The sequence below is a fragment of the Moschus berezovskii genome, chromosome X, assembly GCF_049115385.1.
Source record: "Moschus berezovskii isolate FMDL1 chromosome X, NW_MosBer_1.0, whole genome shotgun sequence".
Taxonomy (NCBI): Eukaryota; Metazoa; Chordata; class Mammalia; order Artiodactyla; family Moschidae; genus Moschus; species Moschus berezovskii.
Window position 1 is genome coordinate 101,878,518 of NC_142488.1, and position 21,823 is coordinate 101,900,340.

Sequence of the window (21,823 nt, forward strand, 5' to 3'; positions counted from 1 at the left end):
TCCTTCAGTGTGATTAAACTCAGAGCCCAAGTTTTCTGAAAAATGTGTAGTACTCTTTGTATTGGGTCCAGATTTGGTTCCTCTTGATCTGGATGCCTGAAACCAAAGATACAAAGTTATTTACCCCCTACATACCCAATTTACAGTGGTAGAGCAGGGACTAAAAAAATTGCAATTGCAATTCCCATCAGATCCAGGGAGAATGGGAGAAACAGTTACTGGCCTGTAGCATTTCTGACATCATGCTGGACAGACATTTTGAGGGCCCCCATCCTGGGCATTGGGACTGTTTCCTGGAGAAGTTCCCTGGTTAATTGTTTCCTGGCTCTCTTGATTATGCCAGAGCCCTTCCTTCCTTGGCCATGTTTGAAGTAGGCATTGGAGAATAATCCTTGTTGGCAGCTGAGCAGCTTCCTCACACTACTTCTTACTCATAGGAAATTGAGAGCCCAAAGCTGGTTTTTAATCTTAATTGAATAGTTTTAGTTCTGCTTATTGTTTCTTTGGCTGTGTGATTAATTTATTGTACAGCTTCTCTAATTTCTGTTAGTTTCATGTGCCAGTAGCCATACTGACATTAGATTTGCTATAATTCTTTGCATTCTTATTCCTTTCATGGCTCAGTGGGTAAAGAATACGCCTACAATGCAGGAGACACAGGTTCCACGCTGGGTTGGGAAGATCCCCTGGAGGAGGAAGTGGCAACCCACTCCAGTATTCTTGCCTGGAAAATCCCATGGACGGAGGAACCTGGTGGACTACAGTACATGGGTCACAAAGAGTCGGACACATGTGAGCGACGAAAACACACATTCCTTCGCATTCTTATCCCTGTTTCTCTACTTGAGTGCAAATACCTTGAGCTTATCAGTCATTGATAGAAGAGTCATAACCTTTGAATACTTTCCCATGAGCCATTTTGTCCAAGTGCAAGGACTCACTGGGTGTTATATCCTTAATTGTACTCCTGGTTTGAGATGCCTTAGTGCAGTCATATTTTAATGATTTGAGTCTTGCTTCAAGGCCCGCTTTTAACTTCTCTTTGTTGTTCAAAATATTTATCAATTTTATCTTTTACAGTTTTGAGTTGAAGCAGTTACCTCTTCAAACCCTAAAAGTCACAGTATTCAAGGATTCTATTCCCTTTCATTCCTGCCTAAAAACTACTTTTCCTTACACATCTTAAAATAACTTGCTAAAATCTGCCAGCAGTAATCAAAACACAAAACTAATGTTGTTTCCTAAACATCTTCCCATAAGAGCTACAAGTTCATAATCTTCTCAAGTCAAGTTTCTGTTACAGCAGCACCCTCATTTTAGTTACCAGTTACTGTTTTGGTCAAGCTAAGTTATGCTGTGGCAGCAATCCCCCAAAATCTCAGCAGTTTAACACAATTGTTCTTGTTAATGTTATAGGTCCAGTGCAGGTTGGTAGCAGGCCTTTGTTCATCAGAGTCACTCAAGAACCCAAGCTGATGGACCATGTACTTTCATAGTCATCTTGGCAGAGCTGAAGATAAGGAAATTAAACACTGGGTATCAATATTTCTGCTCATATGTCATTGTACAAAGAAGCCACAAGGCCATACCTAACTAGATGAGGCCAGGAAGAGCAACATACCCATGTACCTAGGAGAATTGGAATATCTGTGAAGAAGTTGAATGACTACCTTCTGTTCTTTGTTTTTAATTTAAACTTTATAGATAGCTTCATGTACTTAATTTTTGTTTTTACTGTTTAGGCGATACATCTTAGGAAGGTGAAGAAAACTGTGATATGTAATTCTCTTCCCATTATTTATCCTTCCCTTCCTTTGCCCCTGCTAGAGAAATAGTTTTTCCCCTCCCTCTGTCATTTCTATTCTCAGTATTACATGCTTTTTATACCATTTCTTGAAATAGCCACCCAAGTTGAAAAAGGCAAGTGAAAATCTCACCTTCAGGGATGACAAGAGTAGACATTTTCTTTTTGTCTCTTTAATTTCATTTGTTACATCTTCCTTTTTGTTCTGAACTTACTTTATTATACATCCCCAGTAGGTTTCAATCTCTTCATGATGTGTTCTGCTCCCATGCCCCAGTCACCAAGTTTCTAAGTAATTTTTCCACAGCATTCTGAGAGGGGAGGACCTCTGCAGGACTTAAAGATTTCCAGGCACAGTCTTCTTCTAACCACAGCATTTATTTATTATTCTTACTTTCACGCCTAAGTCTCACCTAAATCCTTCTCTAGAATTGTTTGGAATTCACACTGGGGCCTTCTGAGCCAGGGCCGAGTTCACTTTTGACAGGTTTTTGGTTTGCACTTGGGGCTTCCTGAGATCAGAGTTCGATCCCTGGGTCGGGAAGATCCCCTGGAGAAAGGAATGGCAGCCCATTCCAGTATTCTTGCCTAGAGAATTCTTGTCATAGATTAGGGGAACCTGACTGGCTACAGTCTATGGGATGGCAAAGAGTTGGACATGACTGAGTGACTAACACTTTCACTTTGTGCTGTACTTGAAACCAAACTTTTGAAATGTTCGCTCTTTAGGTCCGTGTTAAGTTGTGCTTGTCTTTGTCACATTGTGGTTCCTCTTGTTTTCTGTAATTACTTCCCATGATTTCCTCTGTGTTCTTACTATGAGTACCAGTTTCTGCTGCTAGTTTATTTTCCTGTCATGACAGTCTGTCATGCATAATTCTGAGTCCTTTAAAATCATTTTTGCTTTCACAGAGACAAGGTCTTGAACCAAAGGAGAGTGATGTTTGGGTTATACTACATCCTGCTTGTAGGATGCATCTGACCAGTTATCCACCCTTGTCCCAAGCTGTATCTTTAGATGGATTTTTTTCTTTTAGCAACACTGTTGCTGGTCCTACTGATTTTTATGGCAAGAGAGGACACTGAGAAAGTGTTTAAATTACAGTCCTCCATTACATTTTAGTATCTGCATTGCGACTAGACTTGGATATGATCAAGATTTCTACAGTAGAAAATATTAGGTTAGTGCAAAAGTAATTGCGGTTTTTGTGTTGTTGAAATTTGCCTTTGTACTGGAATATATTCTTAAATAAATGTTGTGTTATACACTATTTTAATGTGCATTTCTCAGTTTTGGGGTTTTTTTGCTAATGACTTGTTATGTGCAGTTTTTTTTTATTTTAGACTGTGGAAATGATATTAGACAAAAAGTAAATTCGAGTGATTTTCTTATTCGAGTTCAAAATGGATTGTAAAGCAGCTGAGACAACTCGCAACAACAATGCATTTGACCCAGGAACTGCTAACAAGCATACAGTGCAGTGATGGTTCAAGAAGTTTTGCAAAGTAGTTGGGAGCCTTCAAGATGAGGACTATAGTGGCCGGCCATCGGAAGTTGACAAGAACCAATTGAGAGCAGTCATTGAAGCTGATCCTCTTACAACAATCCAAGAAGTTGCTGAAGAACTCAGTCAACCATTCTGTGGTCATTTGGCATTTGAAGCAAATTGGAAAGGTGAAAAAGCTGATCTGAAATAAAAAGTCATCTTCTCTTATTCTGTGCAACAACAGCAAATCATTTCTTGATTGGATTGTGATATGTAATGAAAAGTGGATTTTATACAGCTGGCGATGGATGACTAGCTCAGTGGTTGGAACAATAAGAAGCTCCAAAGCACTCCCCAGAGCCAAACTTGCACCACGAAAAGGTCATGGTCACTGTTTGGTGGTCTGCTGCCAGTCTGATACACTATAATTTTCTGAATCCCTGCGAAACCATTACATCTGAGAAGTATGCTCAGAAAATCAATGAGATGCACTGCAAACTGCAATGCCTGCAGCTGGCATCAGTCAACAGAAAGGGCTGCATTCTCCATGACAGCACCCAACCACATGTTGTACAACCAGCACTTCAAAAGTTGAACAAATTGGGCTTTGAAGCTTTACCTCATCTCCCATACTCACGTGACCTCTTGCTGACTGACTACCACTTCTTCAAGCGTATCGACAACGTTTTGCAAGGAAAACACTTCCACAACCAGTAGGATGCAGAAAGTGTTTTCCAGAGTTTGTCAAATCCCAAAGCACAGATTTTTATGCTAAAGGAATAAGCAAGCTTATTTCTCATTGGCAAAAATGTGTTGATTGTAATGGTTCCTATTTTGATTAATAAAGATGTGTTTGAGCCTACTGACAATGATTTAAAATTCACAGTCTGAAACCGCAATTACATCTGCACCAACCTAATAGAACAGTCACCTTAGTCAGGCACTAGAGTGATGCCTTTTGGAGTGTTATCACAGTAGTCACTTCCAAATATGAATTCTTTTTAGGACAGATCAGTTTCACTTAATTTTAGGAGATATTTAAACAAAGCAGATCTTCTATTGGTGTATTGTTTAATTTCTTGATTTCCCCATATTTGTATTTGTGTATTCATTAAAGTCTCTTCAGGCTAGAAGACCATGTTCTATGCCTCCTCAGGACACAGTTACCTCATACAACTACCCCCAGAAGGTAATCTTTATAGTTTTATTTTGCAGTTAGTTGAAGTGGCCTGAGCAGAGGAAAATGAATTTTTTCTTTTTGTTCTCTTTTCCATTCATCATATTTCAGAGAAGCTGCTTATATGTTAAGTATTCTTGTACTTCCTGGTGCCTGGCACAGTATTTAGTAAATTTATTAACAAATTGATTGCTCATCTACTCTGTTTCAGACACTTTTCTACGTGCTGACACTAAACTATTCATAGTCTGTCTACTCTGAACCTCTTATATAATGAATGAGTTAATGTCAGTTACCTGTCAAGTCTGTGTCATTTCCTGAAAATTAAAATGTAAAGTTTTCCTATAGAATGAGGAGCTGGCATCAAAAAGGTAGCTGAAACCATAGGAGTTAGTAAGATCATCCTAGGAAAAGGAAGAGATTGAGAAGAACTTCTAGAACAGAGCCTGTGTATCACCATTTAAAAAATGGGTAGAGAAGGAATAGCCAAGGAGGGAGGAAAGCAGGAGAGTGTATTATTATGGAAGTCCACGAAGAAAATATTTCAATGAATAGTCGTGTCAGTTGCTGCCAAGTGGTCAGGCAACATAAGGACTAAAAAGAGTCTACTATGACTTGTTGTCATGGAGATCACTGTGACTTTGAATACAATTTCTGAGAACCAGAGAGGGTAGCAACCACATTGCAATGGGTAATAAGCAAATGGAGACTGCAAGTAAGGATGGTATTCATGAAGAAGAAGCTGTTATCATTTATTGAACATCTCTTTGTGCACAGCCCAGTATTGGGTGCTGTGGCCTAATCAGAAAAACAAATACAGTCTCATGAAGTTTTTTTAAAAAATCAAAGAACACTTTTTAAGTGTGTTTGTGTGGGGAAATATATATGCATGTTAAAAATGCAGTATAAATTTCTGGATAATATTCAAGAAACCCAGAGGTTACTTGTTTGTTCAGAGAGGAGCTAAGCAGATGGAAGACAGGGGTTGGAGGGAAATTTTTCATTGTATATACAATTTTATACTTGCTTTTTGAATAATGTATTACCTTTCTAGAAAAATATTAAAAAACTAAAGCTATCAAAGTAATCTGGAATCTTCTAAAAGAAATAACCTTCCTATATTAGGTTTACATGAAGATTGACTTCTTGGTGTTATCAGAATACTATTTCCTGAAATTTAGGATCAGATAAGAGACTAATATTATTTGAGAAACCAAACTTAGAGTTCTAAAATTTCTTCCACACTTACAGGTGATGGTAAATTCTGCAGCAATTGCAGCTTCCTGTGCCAATAATGTTCCAGTTCCAGTCTTACCTAACTGTGCAGCCGCTAATAGTAGTACCACTTCAGTTTCCTCACAGAATGCTATACAGCCTCTATTTGTATCTCCACCTACACAAGGCAGGCCAGGTAGGTTATTAGTGGTTGCTTACTTTGGAAGCCTCTTTTTCTATTCATGGACATGCACATACAGCAATTCTAGTGATAAAATTACTTGAATCTCCAGTATTGTTTGTTTAACCTACTTATTAATGTATGTTCTATAGTTGAGGAGTCTATGAGATTGGAGAGTCAGGGTTTCAATTTTTTTTCTTGCAAATTTGGCGTTGATATGATTTCATAGCTATCATTTTGCTACCCCATTGAAAATTTAAAGGACTTGTACTAGTTTTTCAAATTTTGAGTTGTTTTATTATAGTAAAATTAAAGTACAGGTGTTTCACACTCTTACAGAATGAAAAGTTTGGCTCTAGAATTTAAGAGAGCTAGGTTAGAATTTTGGTTTTACAACTTAATAGCTATGTAACTTTGGACAAGTTATTGAATCTTACCTGTAAACTTGGAGGTACTCATAGTACCAGTTTATGAAGTTGTTGTAAAATTTTATTGAGTTAATTAAAATTCTCAGCAAAATTCTGGGAAAGTGGTGGCAACCACAGCATAGCTTTTCAGTGTGTGTCACCAAATTAAAATGGAAATAGCAAAACCAGAACCCATTGGACAATGCTTAACAACAAAACTAGGTGACAAGGTCTCCCCGTGAACCTTAAAATTTAAGCAGGTAGGGACAAACCACCAGGCACGAGACGTGCGTGCTGTTAGGGTCTATATGGGATCAAGAAGCACCAGGGATGTTGTCTGATGGACCTGAGAACAGAAGAACCCTGAAAGAGCTAATAAGAATTCACTGAAAAGTGGGGCAGCCAATTTGGAAGGAGCAGCTAAGACTGGAAAGGGATTTGATCTCTCCAATACTCAGTGAGTGCTTTGTGTACACGGTAAAGGCACTGAAGGGCTTGGAACAGTTTGGCCCCTAAGAACTCTTAAAACTGACCTTGGAAGGACTACCTTTTGGGATAGTATTCCTCACTGGGGAGAAACTGCTGGGAGTGGAATCAGAACTGATGAGGATAGGGAAAAGAGCAGGTCCAGACTGAAGTTGTGGAGAACAGAAGCCAAGGAATACTAGAAAGTAGTCATATTTTAAGCACTATATAAAAAGCAGTTGAGAGCCATATGAAGTTAGAAGAGCTTTCTTGTATTCCATCTCCTTTCTGAGTTTGTGAAAAATAATTTCACATAAAAATGAATGAAAGAAAAGCCCTACATAAACATATACAGAGGTGTTTTAAGGGGAAAATGATGATATCTCTGTAGATAGTAAAAGCATGTCATAAATGTGCACACTAAACAGAACTTAACAACTATTTCAAAATGAGATAAAGACATTAATAAAATAATACAAAATATTAAAACCTAATAAGGATTAGAAAAATTCAGAGGAGGTGAAAGAACCCAGAAAAGCATTAGAAATGGAAGAAAGTCATTTTGGTAATGAAGACTACGAAGAACATGACCAAGTATATACAATAGATAATGCTTTAAGAGAAAGATGTAAAAGAGGGGGTAAATCTAAAATGAAAAAAAAAAGAATAGACTCAAAAGTGACATATTGAAGTTAGGCAAAGGATATCCAGCATTGATAGAAGTTCTGAAGAAGAAAACCAATGTAAGGGAGAAGAGTACTAAAAACTACAATTCAGAAAATTTTCCTGACATTGAAAATACTTTAGAACCACACACTGAAACAGCACTCAGCATAACTGAGAATACTGAGCCAGAACAACCAACACCAAGATATTCTAGTAAAACAACTGGACTTAAAGAAAGTGCTTTGTTTATCTAGATAAAAGAGCCTATGGCGTATAAAGGAAATAAAATGATAATCATCCAACTTTGACAGCAGTGCTTCAGCTAGAAGAAAATGGAGGGACAATTAATGAAAGGATACATGAACCAAAGATTTTATATCCAACCAACCATTTTCAGGCTTAAAGGGTAATATATAAGAATTCAGAGAATATTGTTCTCATGAGTACTTCTTGAAAAATCTACCAAAGATACACTGTCAAGCAAGGTAATCACTAGCCACATAGGACACTTTAATAATTGCCATTAAGTAAAATCTTCAGTTGCTTGGTCACACTAACCACATACCAAGTGCTCAAAGCCACATGTGGCTAGTGCACTGTATTGGACAGTGCAGATACAGAATATTTCTGTCAAGGAAATTTGTATTGGATGGACAAAGTATTGAAGAATGAATTTTGACTTTTAGACCACCAAAACAGAGACATCAACATTAGACTTGATTGTGAATATTAAATATGTATTTATACAAAATAAAGGCTGAGAGGTTGATAATACACTATGTAAAAGCCTTATGTTTGAACAATGTAGATATAGTATAGCTATTTTTAAAAATAGCAGAATTGAGAGATATTATGCCAAGCATTTTTTAATGCTTTCAATAAACACATCAGGTTCTGTATAGCAATCTATACTTACTTGTTATTCAGAGACTATAATGTCAGCTACAATACATGAGTATGGGATATTCCAATTTTATTCCCTGTGTCCTTGCATGCCAGGTCTCAGTATGGAAGAAAGTTAATACAGATACATATGTAAAAGGCTAAGGAAAAACTTTTATGGTATTATATTACATTTGAATTGGAAATATCAATATGAACTTGAAGTATTTTAGCTTTAAATTTATTTCCTAGCTCTGTCTACTGAAAAGGCCTAGAAACAGTATCTTTAACATTCAGTTTGTGACACTGAAATACCATTTCTCACTTACAAGCAAACAGCTTTGTGGAGAAATTTCTGGTTCCAGGTTTGGACGGGAAATGTTCAAGATGAGCTTGGATCATCTTGTCATGCTAGATGGCAAGGAAGCTACCAAAGAGTACTGGGGTCATGTCAAAAGGACTCAAGAGCCATCTTAGAGAGGTTCTCACTGGCCAGAGATGCAACAGTTTGAGCTTGAATAATGATCATTGTAATAGATTGGAACATATTTTAGAAATCAGTTCCCTTGTGATTAACAGATGCAAACATAAAATATATGGAAACATAAAATAGATGGAAAAAAACAAGGATTTACTGTATAGCACAGGGAACTCTATTCAATATCTTGTAATTACGTATAATAGAACATAATCTGAAAAATATGTATATAACTGAAAAAAAATTGGTTCTCAAGAGGATATGAAATAATTTTGCTTTCTTGAACTGGACAATATAGTGAAAGAATCAAGTATTTATCCTACACTTCTTAATATGAACTTTCCTACTGGGATAACCAAATAGTAGATGAGGGGAAATATTTCTATAAGTATTCTGATCAGTGAAAAAGAAGTGGCAGAATATGCTCATCTTGCAGTCCTTACTAACTGAATGGATGCACATTAAACAGCAATAGTTGTTAAGACTGCAAAGATAGTGAGACGTTACCTGTAGACTATTAAAGGAATCTTGAGTCTTACCTAGTCTTCTGGATCTAGTTGCCTATTTACAGGAAAGACAAGAACATGTTGAAATGCACAGTGAGTATGTAATCAGCAAAATCTAGACTGAGAAACTCAACAAGTCAAGGGTTCCTTGAAAGAAAAATTGAAAGGAAATGACAGGGATGGAAAAAGGACCAAGAGATTGAAAGATATTCAGGATCTCAATTTTTAAAAACTTCCTTAGGGATGCATATTTGAGTGACAAAATGCTTAAAAATACAAAGCGATTACTATGAAAGCCGGGATAATGATTGATTATGGTGGGGTAAGAGGGTGGTAGTGGCTTCCCAGCTGGCGCTAGTGGTAAAGAACCCACCTGCCAATGCAGTAGATGCCAGAAACAAGGGTTTGATCCCTGGGTGGGGAAGTTAACCTGGAGGAGAGCATGGCAACCCCCTCCAGTATTCCTGCCTGGAGAATCCCATGGACAGAGGAGCCTTGCAGGCTACAGTCCATAGGGTTGCAAAGAATCGGACGTGACTGAAGCAACTTAGCACACAGCATTCAAGACTGTGGTGATTGTGATGGGGTGCATGGAATGTTTCTGAAATTGCTGGCAAACTTTTCTTTCTTAATCTGGATAGTGTCCACTTGAAACGAATATGTTGGATTTGTTTTCTGTATCTGTTTTATTTATAATATAAAAATTATGTGCTTAGCCACAGTGCCTAGAACAAAACATTGTGTGTGTGTGTTCATTAATGATCTCAGAAATTTTCCATTGAAAGTGTTAATATAGACAATGGTTTTATTACTTTGTGCTAATAATTGTTGGGCTTCCCAGGTGGCTCTAGTGGTAAAGAACCTGCCTGCCAATGCAGGAGGCTTAAAAGCTGCAGGTTCGATCCCTGGATCAGGAAGATCCCCTGGAGAAGGGCATGGCAGCCCACTCCAGTGTTCTTGCTTGGAGAATCCCATAGACAGAGGAGCCTGGCAAGCTACAGTCCATGGCATCGCACAGAGTCAGACATGAATGAAGCAACTTAGCAGGCATGCATGCTAATAATAGTAAGGGAAAAGTGTTGGCTGCTTCTAACAGATGTCTGAGCTTAAAAAACAAGCGGATACATGAATCAAACATTGTAATACCCCATTTATGTAGAATGATTGAAAACTATTCTGCCTTTGTTTTACTTTCTGTTGTGAACCTCAGCTATAACTCTAATAGGTAATGACTGCTTTTTAGTTGTTCTTTATCATTCCTGTCAGTCCCTTGTTCTTCACATATGTCTGTCTGGCAGCCCCATGCCATCTTCCTTTAAGTTACTTCTTACCTGCCAGGTAACTAGATGCTATGATTGTTTTATTATGAGTGTCTTCATAGGCATTAAATCCTGTTAACTGATTTTTCTCCTGTTTCCAATTCTTTTGCCAGGGCCAGAACTGGTGACTCACTTGCTTTGGGTGCAAAATTTAAGGGAGTGTTAAAAAAAATAGGGATCAAGATAAATAACACTTTAATGCACTATATAAAAAAAGATTAATGCAAAAAAAGAATCCATGTAAACAAAGTATCAAAAAATTTTAAAAAGAACTCTCGGCCAGACTTAGGATGAGGTGAGTGAGGCAGTCACTCTTGGGGTCATGCAAGTGCAAGCTTGGATCCTGTCTTTTAGAATTTTAATATTCATCATGGATTGTTTTTTTATTTTAATTTGGTGGCCCTTTAAATTTTGCACCTCACTGCACTTTGGTCCTGGCCCTGCCCATTGATCTCTAGAGAATCCAAATCTTCATGTTCTCTTCTGAAATGCCCTGAAGCAGCCTGCAGCTGCATGGACAAGTAAATAAACTTTCTGAATGCATTTCATTGGTTTTCATTCACATTTTAGAAAAGTTTGCTTCCATTTTTCTGGGTTCCTTCTTTGAACTATACCAGTTAAGCCTGTTTGGAGGCCCATTAAATCTGTGGATGAGATGCTCATGCATCTCTAGAGCAACTGAAAGTTTTAAAATTTCTTTCTTATGGAGTATATTATAATATGCATTTTAAAATAAAGGTGAGTTCAGACAAAGTAACCACCAAATTTCTTCTGTCCTTGATTCTCTCAGGCCCATGAGAACTTATTTAGCTACTTGTATATCTAGTAGTTGGTTTTTACCTTATAATCATAATCAGTTCTACTTTTTTTAGCTAATTGAACTCATTTCAGTTGCTTTTTTTGAAAAAAAAAAACTGGTGTTATTTGAGTGCTAATTTAGAAGAAATGAGTGAGGCTTTGTTGAAGTCATTAGTTTATAGAAAACAAATCCATAAAGTCCTTAGAGCATTTGGAGATGTTCTAAAAATTAAATTCCTCTTCTAAAACTGCAAAAGTGGAGATTTCTACATGCATGACAAAACTCCAAAATCAAAAGTTATTTGAACAAATTTTTTAAATGTACTGTTTAATTTAGATACAGTAAAATTCATTTTTGGTGCCCTGTTCCATGAGTTTTAGCAATGCATTATACAACCACCACCAAAACCAAGAGAGAACAGTCTCATTGCCCCCAAAAGAGTTAGTTATCAAGTTTTAAATCACCCTAAGACTTACATTTCCTTTTACTGTTGGCCTGTAGCTATATAAAGGTTATATTGTTGTTGTTAAGTCGCTAGGTCCTATCCAAATCTTTGCGATCCTATGGACTGCAGCACACCAGGCTTCCCTATCCTTCACTGTCTCCCCAAGTTTGCTCTGATTCATGTGCATTGAGTCAGTGATGCTGTCTAACAATCTTATCCTCTCCCTCCGTCCTTTCCTTTTGCCTTCCATCTTTCCCTGCATCAGGGACTTTTCCAGTGAGTTGGCTCTTTGCGTCAGGTGGTGAAAGAACTGGAGCTTCAGCTTCAGCCTCAGTCCTTCCAATGAATATTCAGGGTTGACTTCCTTTAGGATTGACTGGTTTGATCTCCTTGCTGTCCAAGGGACTCTTGGGAGTCTTCTCCAGCACCACAATTCAAAAGTATCAATTCTTTGGTGTTCAGCCTTCTTTATTGTCCAACTCTTAACATCTGTACATGACTACTGGACAAACCATAGGTTTGACTAAATGAACCTTTGTTGGCAAAGTGATGTCTCTGCTTTTTTTAATATGCTGTCTATGTTTGTTAATAGCTTTTCTTCCAAGGAGCAAGCGTCTTTTAATTTCATGACTGTACTCACCATTCACAGTGATTTTGGAGTCAAAGTAAGATCTCTCACCGTTTCCTTTGTTTCCCCATCTATTTGCCATGAAATGATGGGACTGAATGCCTTGGTCTGCCAGCTTTTTCACTCTCTTCTTTAACCCTTCCCTAGAGGCTCTTTAAGTTTCCCTTGTGGCTCAGACGGTAAAGTGTCTACCTGCAATACGGGAGACCTAGGTTCGATCCCTGGGTTGGGAAAATCCCCTGGAGAAGGAAGTGGCAACCCACTCCACTATTCTTGCCTGGAGAATCCCATGGACGGAGGAGCCTGGTGGGCTACAGTCGATGGGGTCACAAAGAATCAGACATGACTGAGTGACTTCACTCACTCATTCATCTGCATATCTGAGGTTCTGGATATTTCCCCCAGTAATCTTGATTCCTGCTTGTGATTCATCCAAGCCAGCATTTCACTTGATGTACTCCACATATAAGTTATATAAACAAGGTGACAGTATACAGCTTTGTCTTTCTCCTTTCCCAATTTTGAACCAGTCCATTGTTCATGTAAGGTTCTGACTATTGCTTATTGACCCACATACAGGTTTCTCAGGAGACAGATAAGGTGGTCTGGTATTCCCATCTCTAAGTATTTTCCACAGTTGTGATTCATACATTCAAGGATTTAGTGTAGTCAGTGAAGCAGAAGTAGATGTTTTTCTGGAACTCTGTTGCTTTCTCCATTATCCAGTGACTGTTGGCATTTTAAAACTGCTGGCTCTTTGAAACCCAGCTTGCACATCTCGCTTCACATACTGCTGAAGCCTAGCTTGAAGGGTTTTGAGCATAACCTTGCTAGCATGTGAAATGAACACAGTTGTTCTATGGTTTGGACATTTTTTGGCAGTGCCTTTCTTTGGGATTGGAGTGAAAACTGACCTTTTCCAGTCCTGTGGCCACTGCTGAGTTTTCCAAATTTGCTGGCATATTGAGTGCAGCACTTTCACAGCATCATCTTTTAGGATTTAATAGCTCAGGTGGAATTCCATCATCTCCACTAACTTTGTAGTAATGCTTCCTAAGGCCCACTTGATTTCACACTGCAGGATATCTGGCTCTAGATGAGTGAGTACACCATCATGGTTATCCAAGTCCTTAAGACCATTTTTGTATAGCTCTTCTGTGTATTCTTGCCACCTCTTCTTAATCTCTTCTGCTTCTGTTAGGTCCTGTTTCTGTCAGGAAATTGATTATGTCCTTTATTGTGCCCATCCTTGCATGAAATGTTCCTGTGATATCTCCAGTTTTCTTGAAGAGATCTCAGTCTTCCTATTTTGTTGTTTTCATCTACTACTTTGCATTGTTCATTTAAGAAGGCATTCTTACCTCTCCTTGCTATACTATGGAACTCTGCATTCAGTTGGATATATCTTTCCCTTTCTCCCTTGCTTTTTGCTTTTCTTCTTTCCTCAGCTATTTGTAAAGCCTCCTCAGACAGCCATTTCCTTTCTTCCATTTCTTTTTTCTTTGGGATGGCTTTAATCACTGCCTCCTGTGCAATGTAGCCTCCATTCATATTTCTTTGGGCACTCTTGTCTACCAAATCTAACCTCTTGAACCTATTCATCACCTCCACTGTTTAATCATAAGGGACTTGATTTAGGTATTATTTGAATGACCTAGTGGTTTTCCTTTCTTCAGTTTAATCCTGAATTTTTCAATAAGCAGTTCATGATCTGAGCCACAGTCAGTTCTAAGTCTTATTTTTGCTGACTGTGTAGAGCTTCTCAATTTTCAACTGCAAAGAATGTAATCAGTCTGATTTTGGTATTGACCATTTGGTGATGTCCATGTGTAGAGTCATCTCTTGTGTTGTTAGAAAAGGTTGTTTGCTATGACCAGTGTGTTCTCTTAACAAAACTGTTAGCCTTTTCCCTGCTTCATTTTGTACTCCAGTGTCAAACTTGCCTGTTACACCAGGTATCTCTCGACTTCCTACTTTTGCATTGCAATCTCCTATGATGAAAAGGACATCTGTTTTTGGTATTAGTTCTAGAAGGTCCTATAGGGATTACTTCTGATACTTGGCCTTAAATTCCTTTTGCTAAATTACCAGAATAACAAATTCAGCTTATGTGGACAACACTTATACTAAATTAAGTGTTCTAAAACTCTGAATTTAAACATTTATTGACTACTGCTGCTGCTGCTGCTAAGTCGCTTCAGTCGTGTCCGACTCTGTGCGACCCCAGAGACGGCAGCCCACCAGGCTCCCCTGTCTCTGGGATTCTTCAGGCAAGAACACTGGAGTGGGTTGCCATTTCCTTCTCCTATACTGAGCCTGAACTTTCTATAGTTCTGAGGGTTAAAAGTATAATACAGGTAACACAATGATAAAATTTAGTACTTTAATTTCTAAGTCAGCTAAGATGTTCAATTAAACTTGAAAGGTTGTATCAATAATCTTTCAAAAAATTTAACAGATTTATCTAACATAGTATGTATATATGGAGATATTTATTTTTGCTAGGTTGGAGCTTCATTGTTTCCTTTATCATCATAGAGGAACGTATTGATATTTAAACAAAATTGTATTTAAATTTCTTATGTCAAAAACTGAAACTCCTCAGATGTACACCCGGGGCAGATTCATGTCAATGTATGGCAAAACCAATACAATAAAGTAATTAGCCTCCAATTAAATAAATTAAAAAAAAATAAAAACAGCGTGTAAAAAAACAAACACTGAAACTCCTAAATGAATCTTGTTTTTAAACTATAATAACAGTTACAGAAAATTAAAGGAAATAAGGTGGTTTCATGTAACCTGTCTGTTTTAGATTCTGTAGGTCATCACAAATGGAACTGTTATGATTTAGAGTTCTCTATATTCCTCTGATACTACCAAGTAGAAGTCTTCAAGGATTGCTTAAATTTGTAATCTGTGCAATTTAGTCTCTCCTATTAGTGTCTACATCTTGTGATTTTGCAGATGACTGAAAACATCCTTAACTTTGTATTAAGCTTAGTGAAAATTTTGCCTTAATAGTATTTATGTACCTGTTCAAAATCTTGGTAGTCAAACCTTGTAGCTTCCAGTTTACTTTTTTTCCTTTTAATGTCAAGTAATTTCCTTAACTCAAAATAACCTATGTTGAACTCATTTTCAGTTGGCATGTCTAAAAGAATATGGACAGTTTACCTTCTAAGTTTTTGTTTTTAAGTCAAACCATAAGAATTAGAGAGTTGCTTGTTGGAACTGAGAACACAAATAGATGAGCTACTGCTCATAAGGTGTTACAGTTGTGGCATCACTACTTCGTTTGTTTCTTTTGTAGTGATTGCTTCACCATCGTATCCATACCTCTCTGCTCCTATTCCTGCTGCTACTGCCCCTCTACCACCTCCACCTCCTCCACTACCACCACCACCTCCTCCTCTTGAGGTAGGAGAGGCTTCAAACTTAGCACCGCCACCTCCACCTTATTCCTATGATCCAAGTGGCAGTGATCTGCCTCAAGGTAAGTAGATTTTGACACTTAGGTGAGGGTTATTTAGGTCTGTTTTTCTCTTTTTAATTTTAGAGCATATCTCTCTTTGGTTGACCAATGAGGGTAGGGTGGGGGGACCAAAAGGAAACTGAGAGCAGTGCTGGGGAAATGACTAAGGAAAGGAGCAACTGAAAGCTGAGAGTATCTTTTGCATCACTGAGAAGAGGATGATTGAGCTGACTCATGCTGCTTTTCTAAGGTAGCTACATATGTGCCCTAAAGATTTGCAGCTGGGTATCTGTTCTCAACTATTTTTCTTGAGAAGTAGGAGTTGATAACAAAATTTTCTCCTTTTCTTTTATTTAATGCCCACCAGAAGTACATGAAATTGTTGCATTATTGATATTTAGGATTCCAACTGAATTTTGAGGAATTGGAAAAGGTTTTTGGGAGAGGAGTTGCTGGGGAGGTCTGGTCTGCCTTGAATTTCCTTAATTAAACTAAGGATAGCTTTCCATTGGAAGTTTGTTGTTACCCCTCATTGTGTCCCAAAAGAGAATTGTAATTGAAAGTTGTTTGTAGCTTATTTATACTTTCTTTTCTTTTTTGATGTAACTTTCCATTGATACTTTTAGCTGCTTCTCTGTTTTATTTTTTTTTTCCAGCCCCTAAGGTAGTCTTTAAGATCTTCAACTTCATTCTGTTCTTTTTCTCTTCCTTAAAAGTTGATATCAACTTTATGTAGATGATTTCTAAATCTGTCTGGCCTTGGCCTCTACTTACTTGCTAGACAGTTTCATTTGGCTTTCTTTCTTTTATTTCAGATTCACTCTGTAATAAAATTGATGTTTATCTCCCTTCTTTCTTCTCTTTATGCTATATAAAACATTGACGCTTCTCCTTGGTTTTCTATTTTGTTAATAATGTATCGTTTCCACCTAATTCACCCAGGATCTAAACTCTGATCCCTTTACTCCTCTCCTTTCACCTACCTACCCTTGCCCAAGATCTTCTCAGCACATAATGCTGATTATTGCATTTTCCAACGTTTTATTATGAAAATGTTTAAACATAAATTTGAATTTAAAAATGAATATTCATATATCTACCACCTATATTCCTTTGTAAACATTTAACTATACTTGCATTACTATGTATTTCTGTTTTTTCCTCCATCCATCTCTCTGTCCATCAGTTAATCCATCTTTTCAAAGATGGATTTCAAAGTAAGTTGTAGACATCATTTTTCCCCATCAAAACTTCAGCATATGTATCATTTACTAGAGTTTGGATCTATTTTTTCTTTTGGTGTGATGTCTACTTATAATGAAATGAGCAAAACTTATGTGTACACTTGCTGAGTTTTGACAAATGAGTATGTGCACCTGTATAACCCAAATACCCATCAAGGTATAGATCATCATTATCCCACAAAGTTCCCTCATTTCCCTTCCCAGTCGTTCCCCACCCCTATCTCTACTTCCCCTTAGAGATAATCACTATTCTAATATTTTTATGCCCTAGTTTTACCTGTTTTAAAATTTCATGTCAGTTCGATGCATGATACAGGATGCTCAGGGCTGGTGTACTGGGATGAACCAGAGGGATGGGAGGGGGAAGGAGGTGGGAGGGGGGTTCAAGATGGGGAACACATGTACAACTGGGGCAGATTCATGTCAATGTATGGCAAAACCAATACAATAATGTAAAGTAATTAGCCTCCAATTAACATAAATAAATTTTTAAAAATAAATAAAACTAACTCCTGAAAAAAAATAAAATTTATTCACTTGTAATTTGAGTTACGCTATGGCTCAGAGGTTAAAGCGTCTGCCTCCAATGCGGGAGACCCGGGTTCGATCCCTGGGTCGGGAAGATCCCCTGGAGAAGGAAACAGTAACCCACTCCAGTATTCTTGCCTGGAGAATCCCATGGACGGAGAAGCCTGGTAGGCTACAGTCCACGGGATCGCATAGAGTCGGACACGACTGAGCAACGGAACGGATCATAAATAAAATTCTTTTCTTATACAGTTAAAAAAATTTCATGTGAATATAATCATACAATATGTACTGTTTATGAACGGCTTCTTAATGCAATGTTTTTGAGATTCTTCCATGTTGCTTCATATATCAGTAGTCTGTATTGCTGAGTAGTATTTCATTGTATGGGTATTCCACATGTCCATTCTCCTGTTGAGGGACACCTGGACTATTTCTAATTGGAGTCTGTTATGGATAAAGCTGCTATGAATATGGCTATGAATATGCTTGTAAAAGTCTTTGTGAACATGTGTTTTCATTTCCCTTGGGCAGATACCTAGGAATGAAATTTATGGGTTATAGATAGGTGTGTGTTTAGTTTTGTAAGAACCTGCTGGTCATTATTCCAAAGTTGTACCTTATCTCCTACTTTTACAAGAACTCTGTGCACCTGGTTTTCTACTTCTAAGCCTTTGCTAACATGGTGAACCTACTCATATTCTTCCCCCCACCCCCACTCTTCCATCTAACTTCCTATTTAAATCCTATTATTTTCATGATCCCACCCCAATTACATTTCAAAGTGATGTTTTTCAGTTCTTATAGTCCTTGCCTGCCATTTTTTAACAGCTTGAGATATAATTCATACACCATACAAGTCATCCATGTAAAGTATATAGAATTCAGTGCTTTTTAGTATATTCACAGATTGGTGCAGCCATCACCACTATCTAATTCCAGACCATTTTCATAACCCCTAAAGAAACCCTGTACCCATTGGCAGTTAGTCTTCATTCTCTCTGGCCCTGGCAACTACTGTTCTGCTTTACATCTCTAGATTTGCCTATTCTGGACATACAGTTCTGTCTATTTTGGAGTCATATAGTATGTGGTCTTTTGTAGGCTGACTTCTTTCACTTGGCATAGTGTTTTCAAGGTTCATCCATGTTGTAACATATGTCATTGTTTCCTTCTTTTTTTCAACTGAGTAACAGTCCATTATATATAGATACACTCTATTTTATTATCTATTAGTTGATGGACATTTGGGTTGTTACCGTTTTTGCTATTGTGAATAATACTGGTGTGTATTTTGTATGCAAATATTGTGTGGATGTATGTGAATACTGAGAGGTGGAATCCCATGCCATTTGTGGATTTACTTCCTGCTATTATCTTGTCATATTCCTCAGCTTGAGCATTAGGTTTTTATACTGTACTCCCACATAATAGTCAGAATACAAGCTCATTCTTTTAAAGAGGCAGTAAATACATTTGTATGTATTGGGAGTCTCCAACTTAAGGAGGGGCTTTCCTTTCTGAGAGTTTGTTAGTGAAACTCGTTATATTGATAAGAATATATGTGAATTCCAGGTCAATCAGTAAAAATGCATTTAGAGCTGTAATTGAAATGCTAAGGCTATTCCCTCTTCTCTCATATATCTAGTTTTTGTTTATTTATAGAAATTTTTAATTAAGTTCTATGTCTGGAGAAATTTTACCACCTTAGGTATAATTTGAGTTACTTTGCTCATTGTCTCCTCTTTTATGTTTGTCATGTTAATTAAAAACAAGGTAGATTGTTTTAAACAGTGCTGGTTATCTCAGTGGACATCACTGATCCTGGCATTCGTAGATCATTAATTTGTACTGTGTCTTAGCTCCAAAGACCAGTATGATTGCTCTTGTAGTAGATTTGTATTAAAATTCTAGTCTTGAGACAAGCAAGAAAATGCCTTTATTACATTTTTTCTAGGTATTTGCGTAGTGGTATTCCTGTAACATCTGCCTAATATTAAGAGCAGAATTGAAATAGTATTTCTTGATTAAACCTTCAGTTAGAACATGAGTGGTAGGTAAATGGTCATTTACTATAAGGTAGGATCGAGGGTAGTGTTGATGTGGGAAGACTACATTTGTTGTATATACATGAATAGTCGAAGAGAAGAGCTCTTTAAGTGGTTTAAGTTTTAATGTTTTATATCATCTAGTCACTAAAATTTAAATATTTAATTTTAGATACAAAAGTTTTGCAGTACTATTTCAATCTGGGATTACAGGTAAGAGTCCTATTAAAATTGCTTTGATTTAAAAAAAGCTATCTTAAAAATGTAAGCTGTTTTGATAATCAGACTGTTGAACCTTAAAACCCAAGAACACTTTGAGTGACCGAAAAGGTTTATTTCTGTCTTTATATCTCTGAAGGTGACCCAGGCCAATTTTGTACTTTAACCTCCTAGTGCTTCAGCTTCTCTTATAAAATAGTGGTTAAATTGTTGTGAATGGGGTCTCTATGCAGTACAATTTTAGCATATATTGGCCTCCGTGTTTAACATCATATGCTAACCGTTCACTATGTTTTTCTGTCTCAAATGGATTATTTATCCTGTTTACTTAAGACATTTTTGTGGCTATTTCTGTATTTTATGTGAAAAGTAATTAGACTAAGTCAAAGACATTTAAAGAGCTGTATTATTTTTAAAGCACTCGTGTTCATGCCAAAGACTGATTTTTACCACTTCCCTGAGTTGTAGAAAGGGAATATTAACAAATATCTTAATATCACTGAAAGGTATCTCTTATATCAGGTAAGAGCTCTTTTACTTTATTCTTTCAGGGATCGTTTCCCCCTGAAATACACTTCTGATAAAATAAGATGCCATATTTTCTGAAAAAGAATGATGCTGTTAATTTTTTTTTTGCCTTTAAAAATAATGCTATAACAAATATCTTTGTATACAAACTATTGTGTATCTCTCTAATTTCCTTAGAGTGCTTTCCTTAAAGCATTCCTGGTCCAAATATGAAATACAGAGACTGCAAAAGATCTTAAAGTTGCTATAGAGAATAGATTTTCTAAATATCATGTCATTTATTTCAAAAGTCATTGTTATCTCACCTGAAAATCATGGCCTAGCTTTTTTTTTCTCAGTGAACGATGGTACCTCTTTAAGAAAAGAAATAGTAAAGTGTTTTTTTTTTTTAACTTTCTTGCCCAAGTGCTATCACCACAGCTACTGGCACTCCATGGTCTATGTGCCACAGATGCAACATCAGCAGCTTCATGCAGAGAATTATCCAGTCTACACTGAGCCGCCACCTCTAGTAGATCAAACCATTCCTCAGTTATACAGTGAGGTGGAGAGACAAGATGGCACACAGGCAGAAGTATCAGCAAATGGTAAGTGTGTAGTGAGAAATTTTCTACAAGAAAGACAATTGAATTTTATTGTGTATAACAATAATAGCCTTCAGATGTTATACTAGACCAACATTTCTTTATTTTACATAACCATGTAACTGTGTATTGCAACAAAAGTGTAGAAATAGGAAGTTCAGTTTAAACCTTTTCCTAAATTCGGTTCATTTAATCAGTAGCTTTATTTTTTTTAAATTTTGCATGCATATATATATATATTTTTTCTTGAGAAGTAAATGGCAACCTATTCCAATATTCTTGCCTGGAGAAGTCCATGGACAGAGGAGCCTGGTGGGCTATAGTCCATGGGGTTGCAAGAGTTGGACACGACTTAGCGACTAAACCACCCATATATATTTTTAATTGGAGGATAATTGCTTTACAATGTTGTGGTGGTCTCTGCCATATATCACTGTGGTTCAGTCATAATTTTATATACATGTCTTCTCCCTCTTGAGCCTTCCCCCCTCCATTTCACCCCTCTGGTTCATCAACTGAGCACCAGGCTGAGCTCCCTATGTTATACAGCAGCTTCCCACTAGCTATCTATTTTACACATGATAGTGTATATATGTCAGTGCTACTTTCTCAATTTGTCCTACCCTCTTTCCTCCCGCTGTGTCCACCTGTCTGTTCTCTATGTCTACATCTGCATTTCTTTTCTGTGAATAGGTTCATCAGTACTTTTTTTTAGACTCCATATACATGTGTTAATAT

The 21,823-nt window shown here is 37.2% G+C and overlaps 1 protein-coding gene across 11 annotated transcripts in view; it reads left to right on the plus strand.

Annotated features, from left to right (window-relative positions):
- The window catches only part of LOC129564380 (UDP-N-acetylglucosamine transferase subunit ALG13), a 58,042-nt gene that overhangs the window by 32,479 nt on the left and 3,740 nt on the right, over positions 1-21,823 (plus strand). For 7 of the 11 annotated variants that reach the window (XM_088834206.1, XM_088834200.1, XM_088834202.1 and 4 more), the window contains 6 exons: positions 625-792; positions 4,409-4,480; positions 5,720-5,879; positions 15,773-15,955; positions 19,927-19,967; positions 20,908-21,088. In XM_088834206.1, coding sequence (XP_088690332.1) covers positions 625-792; positions 4,409-4,480; positions 5,720-5,879; positions 15,773-15,955; positions 19,927-19,967; positions 20,908-21,088 — 805 coding nt within the window. The remainder of the gene's footprint in view (positions 1-624; positions 793-4,408; positions 4,481-5,719; positions 5,880-15,772; positions 15,956-19,926; positions 19,968-20,907; positions 21,089-21,823) is intronic. The other 4 variants (XM_088834198.1, XM_088834201.1, XM_055438330.2 and 1 more) reach the window with 4 other exon arrangements.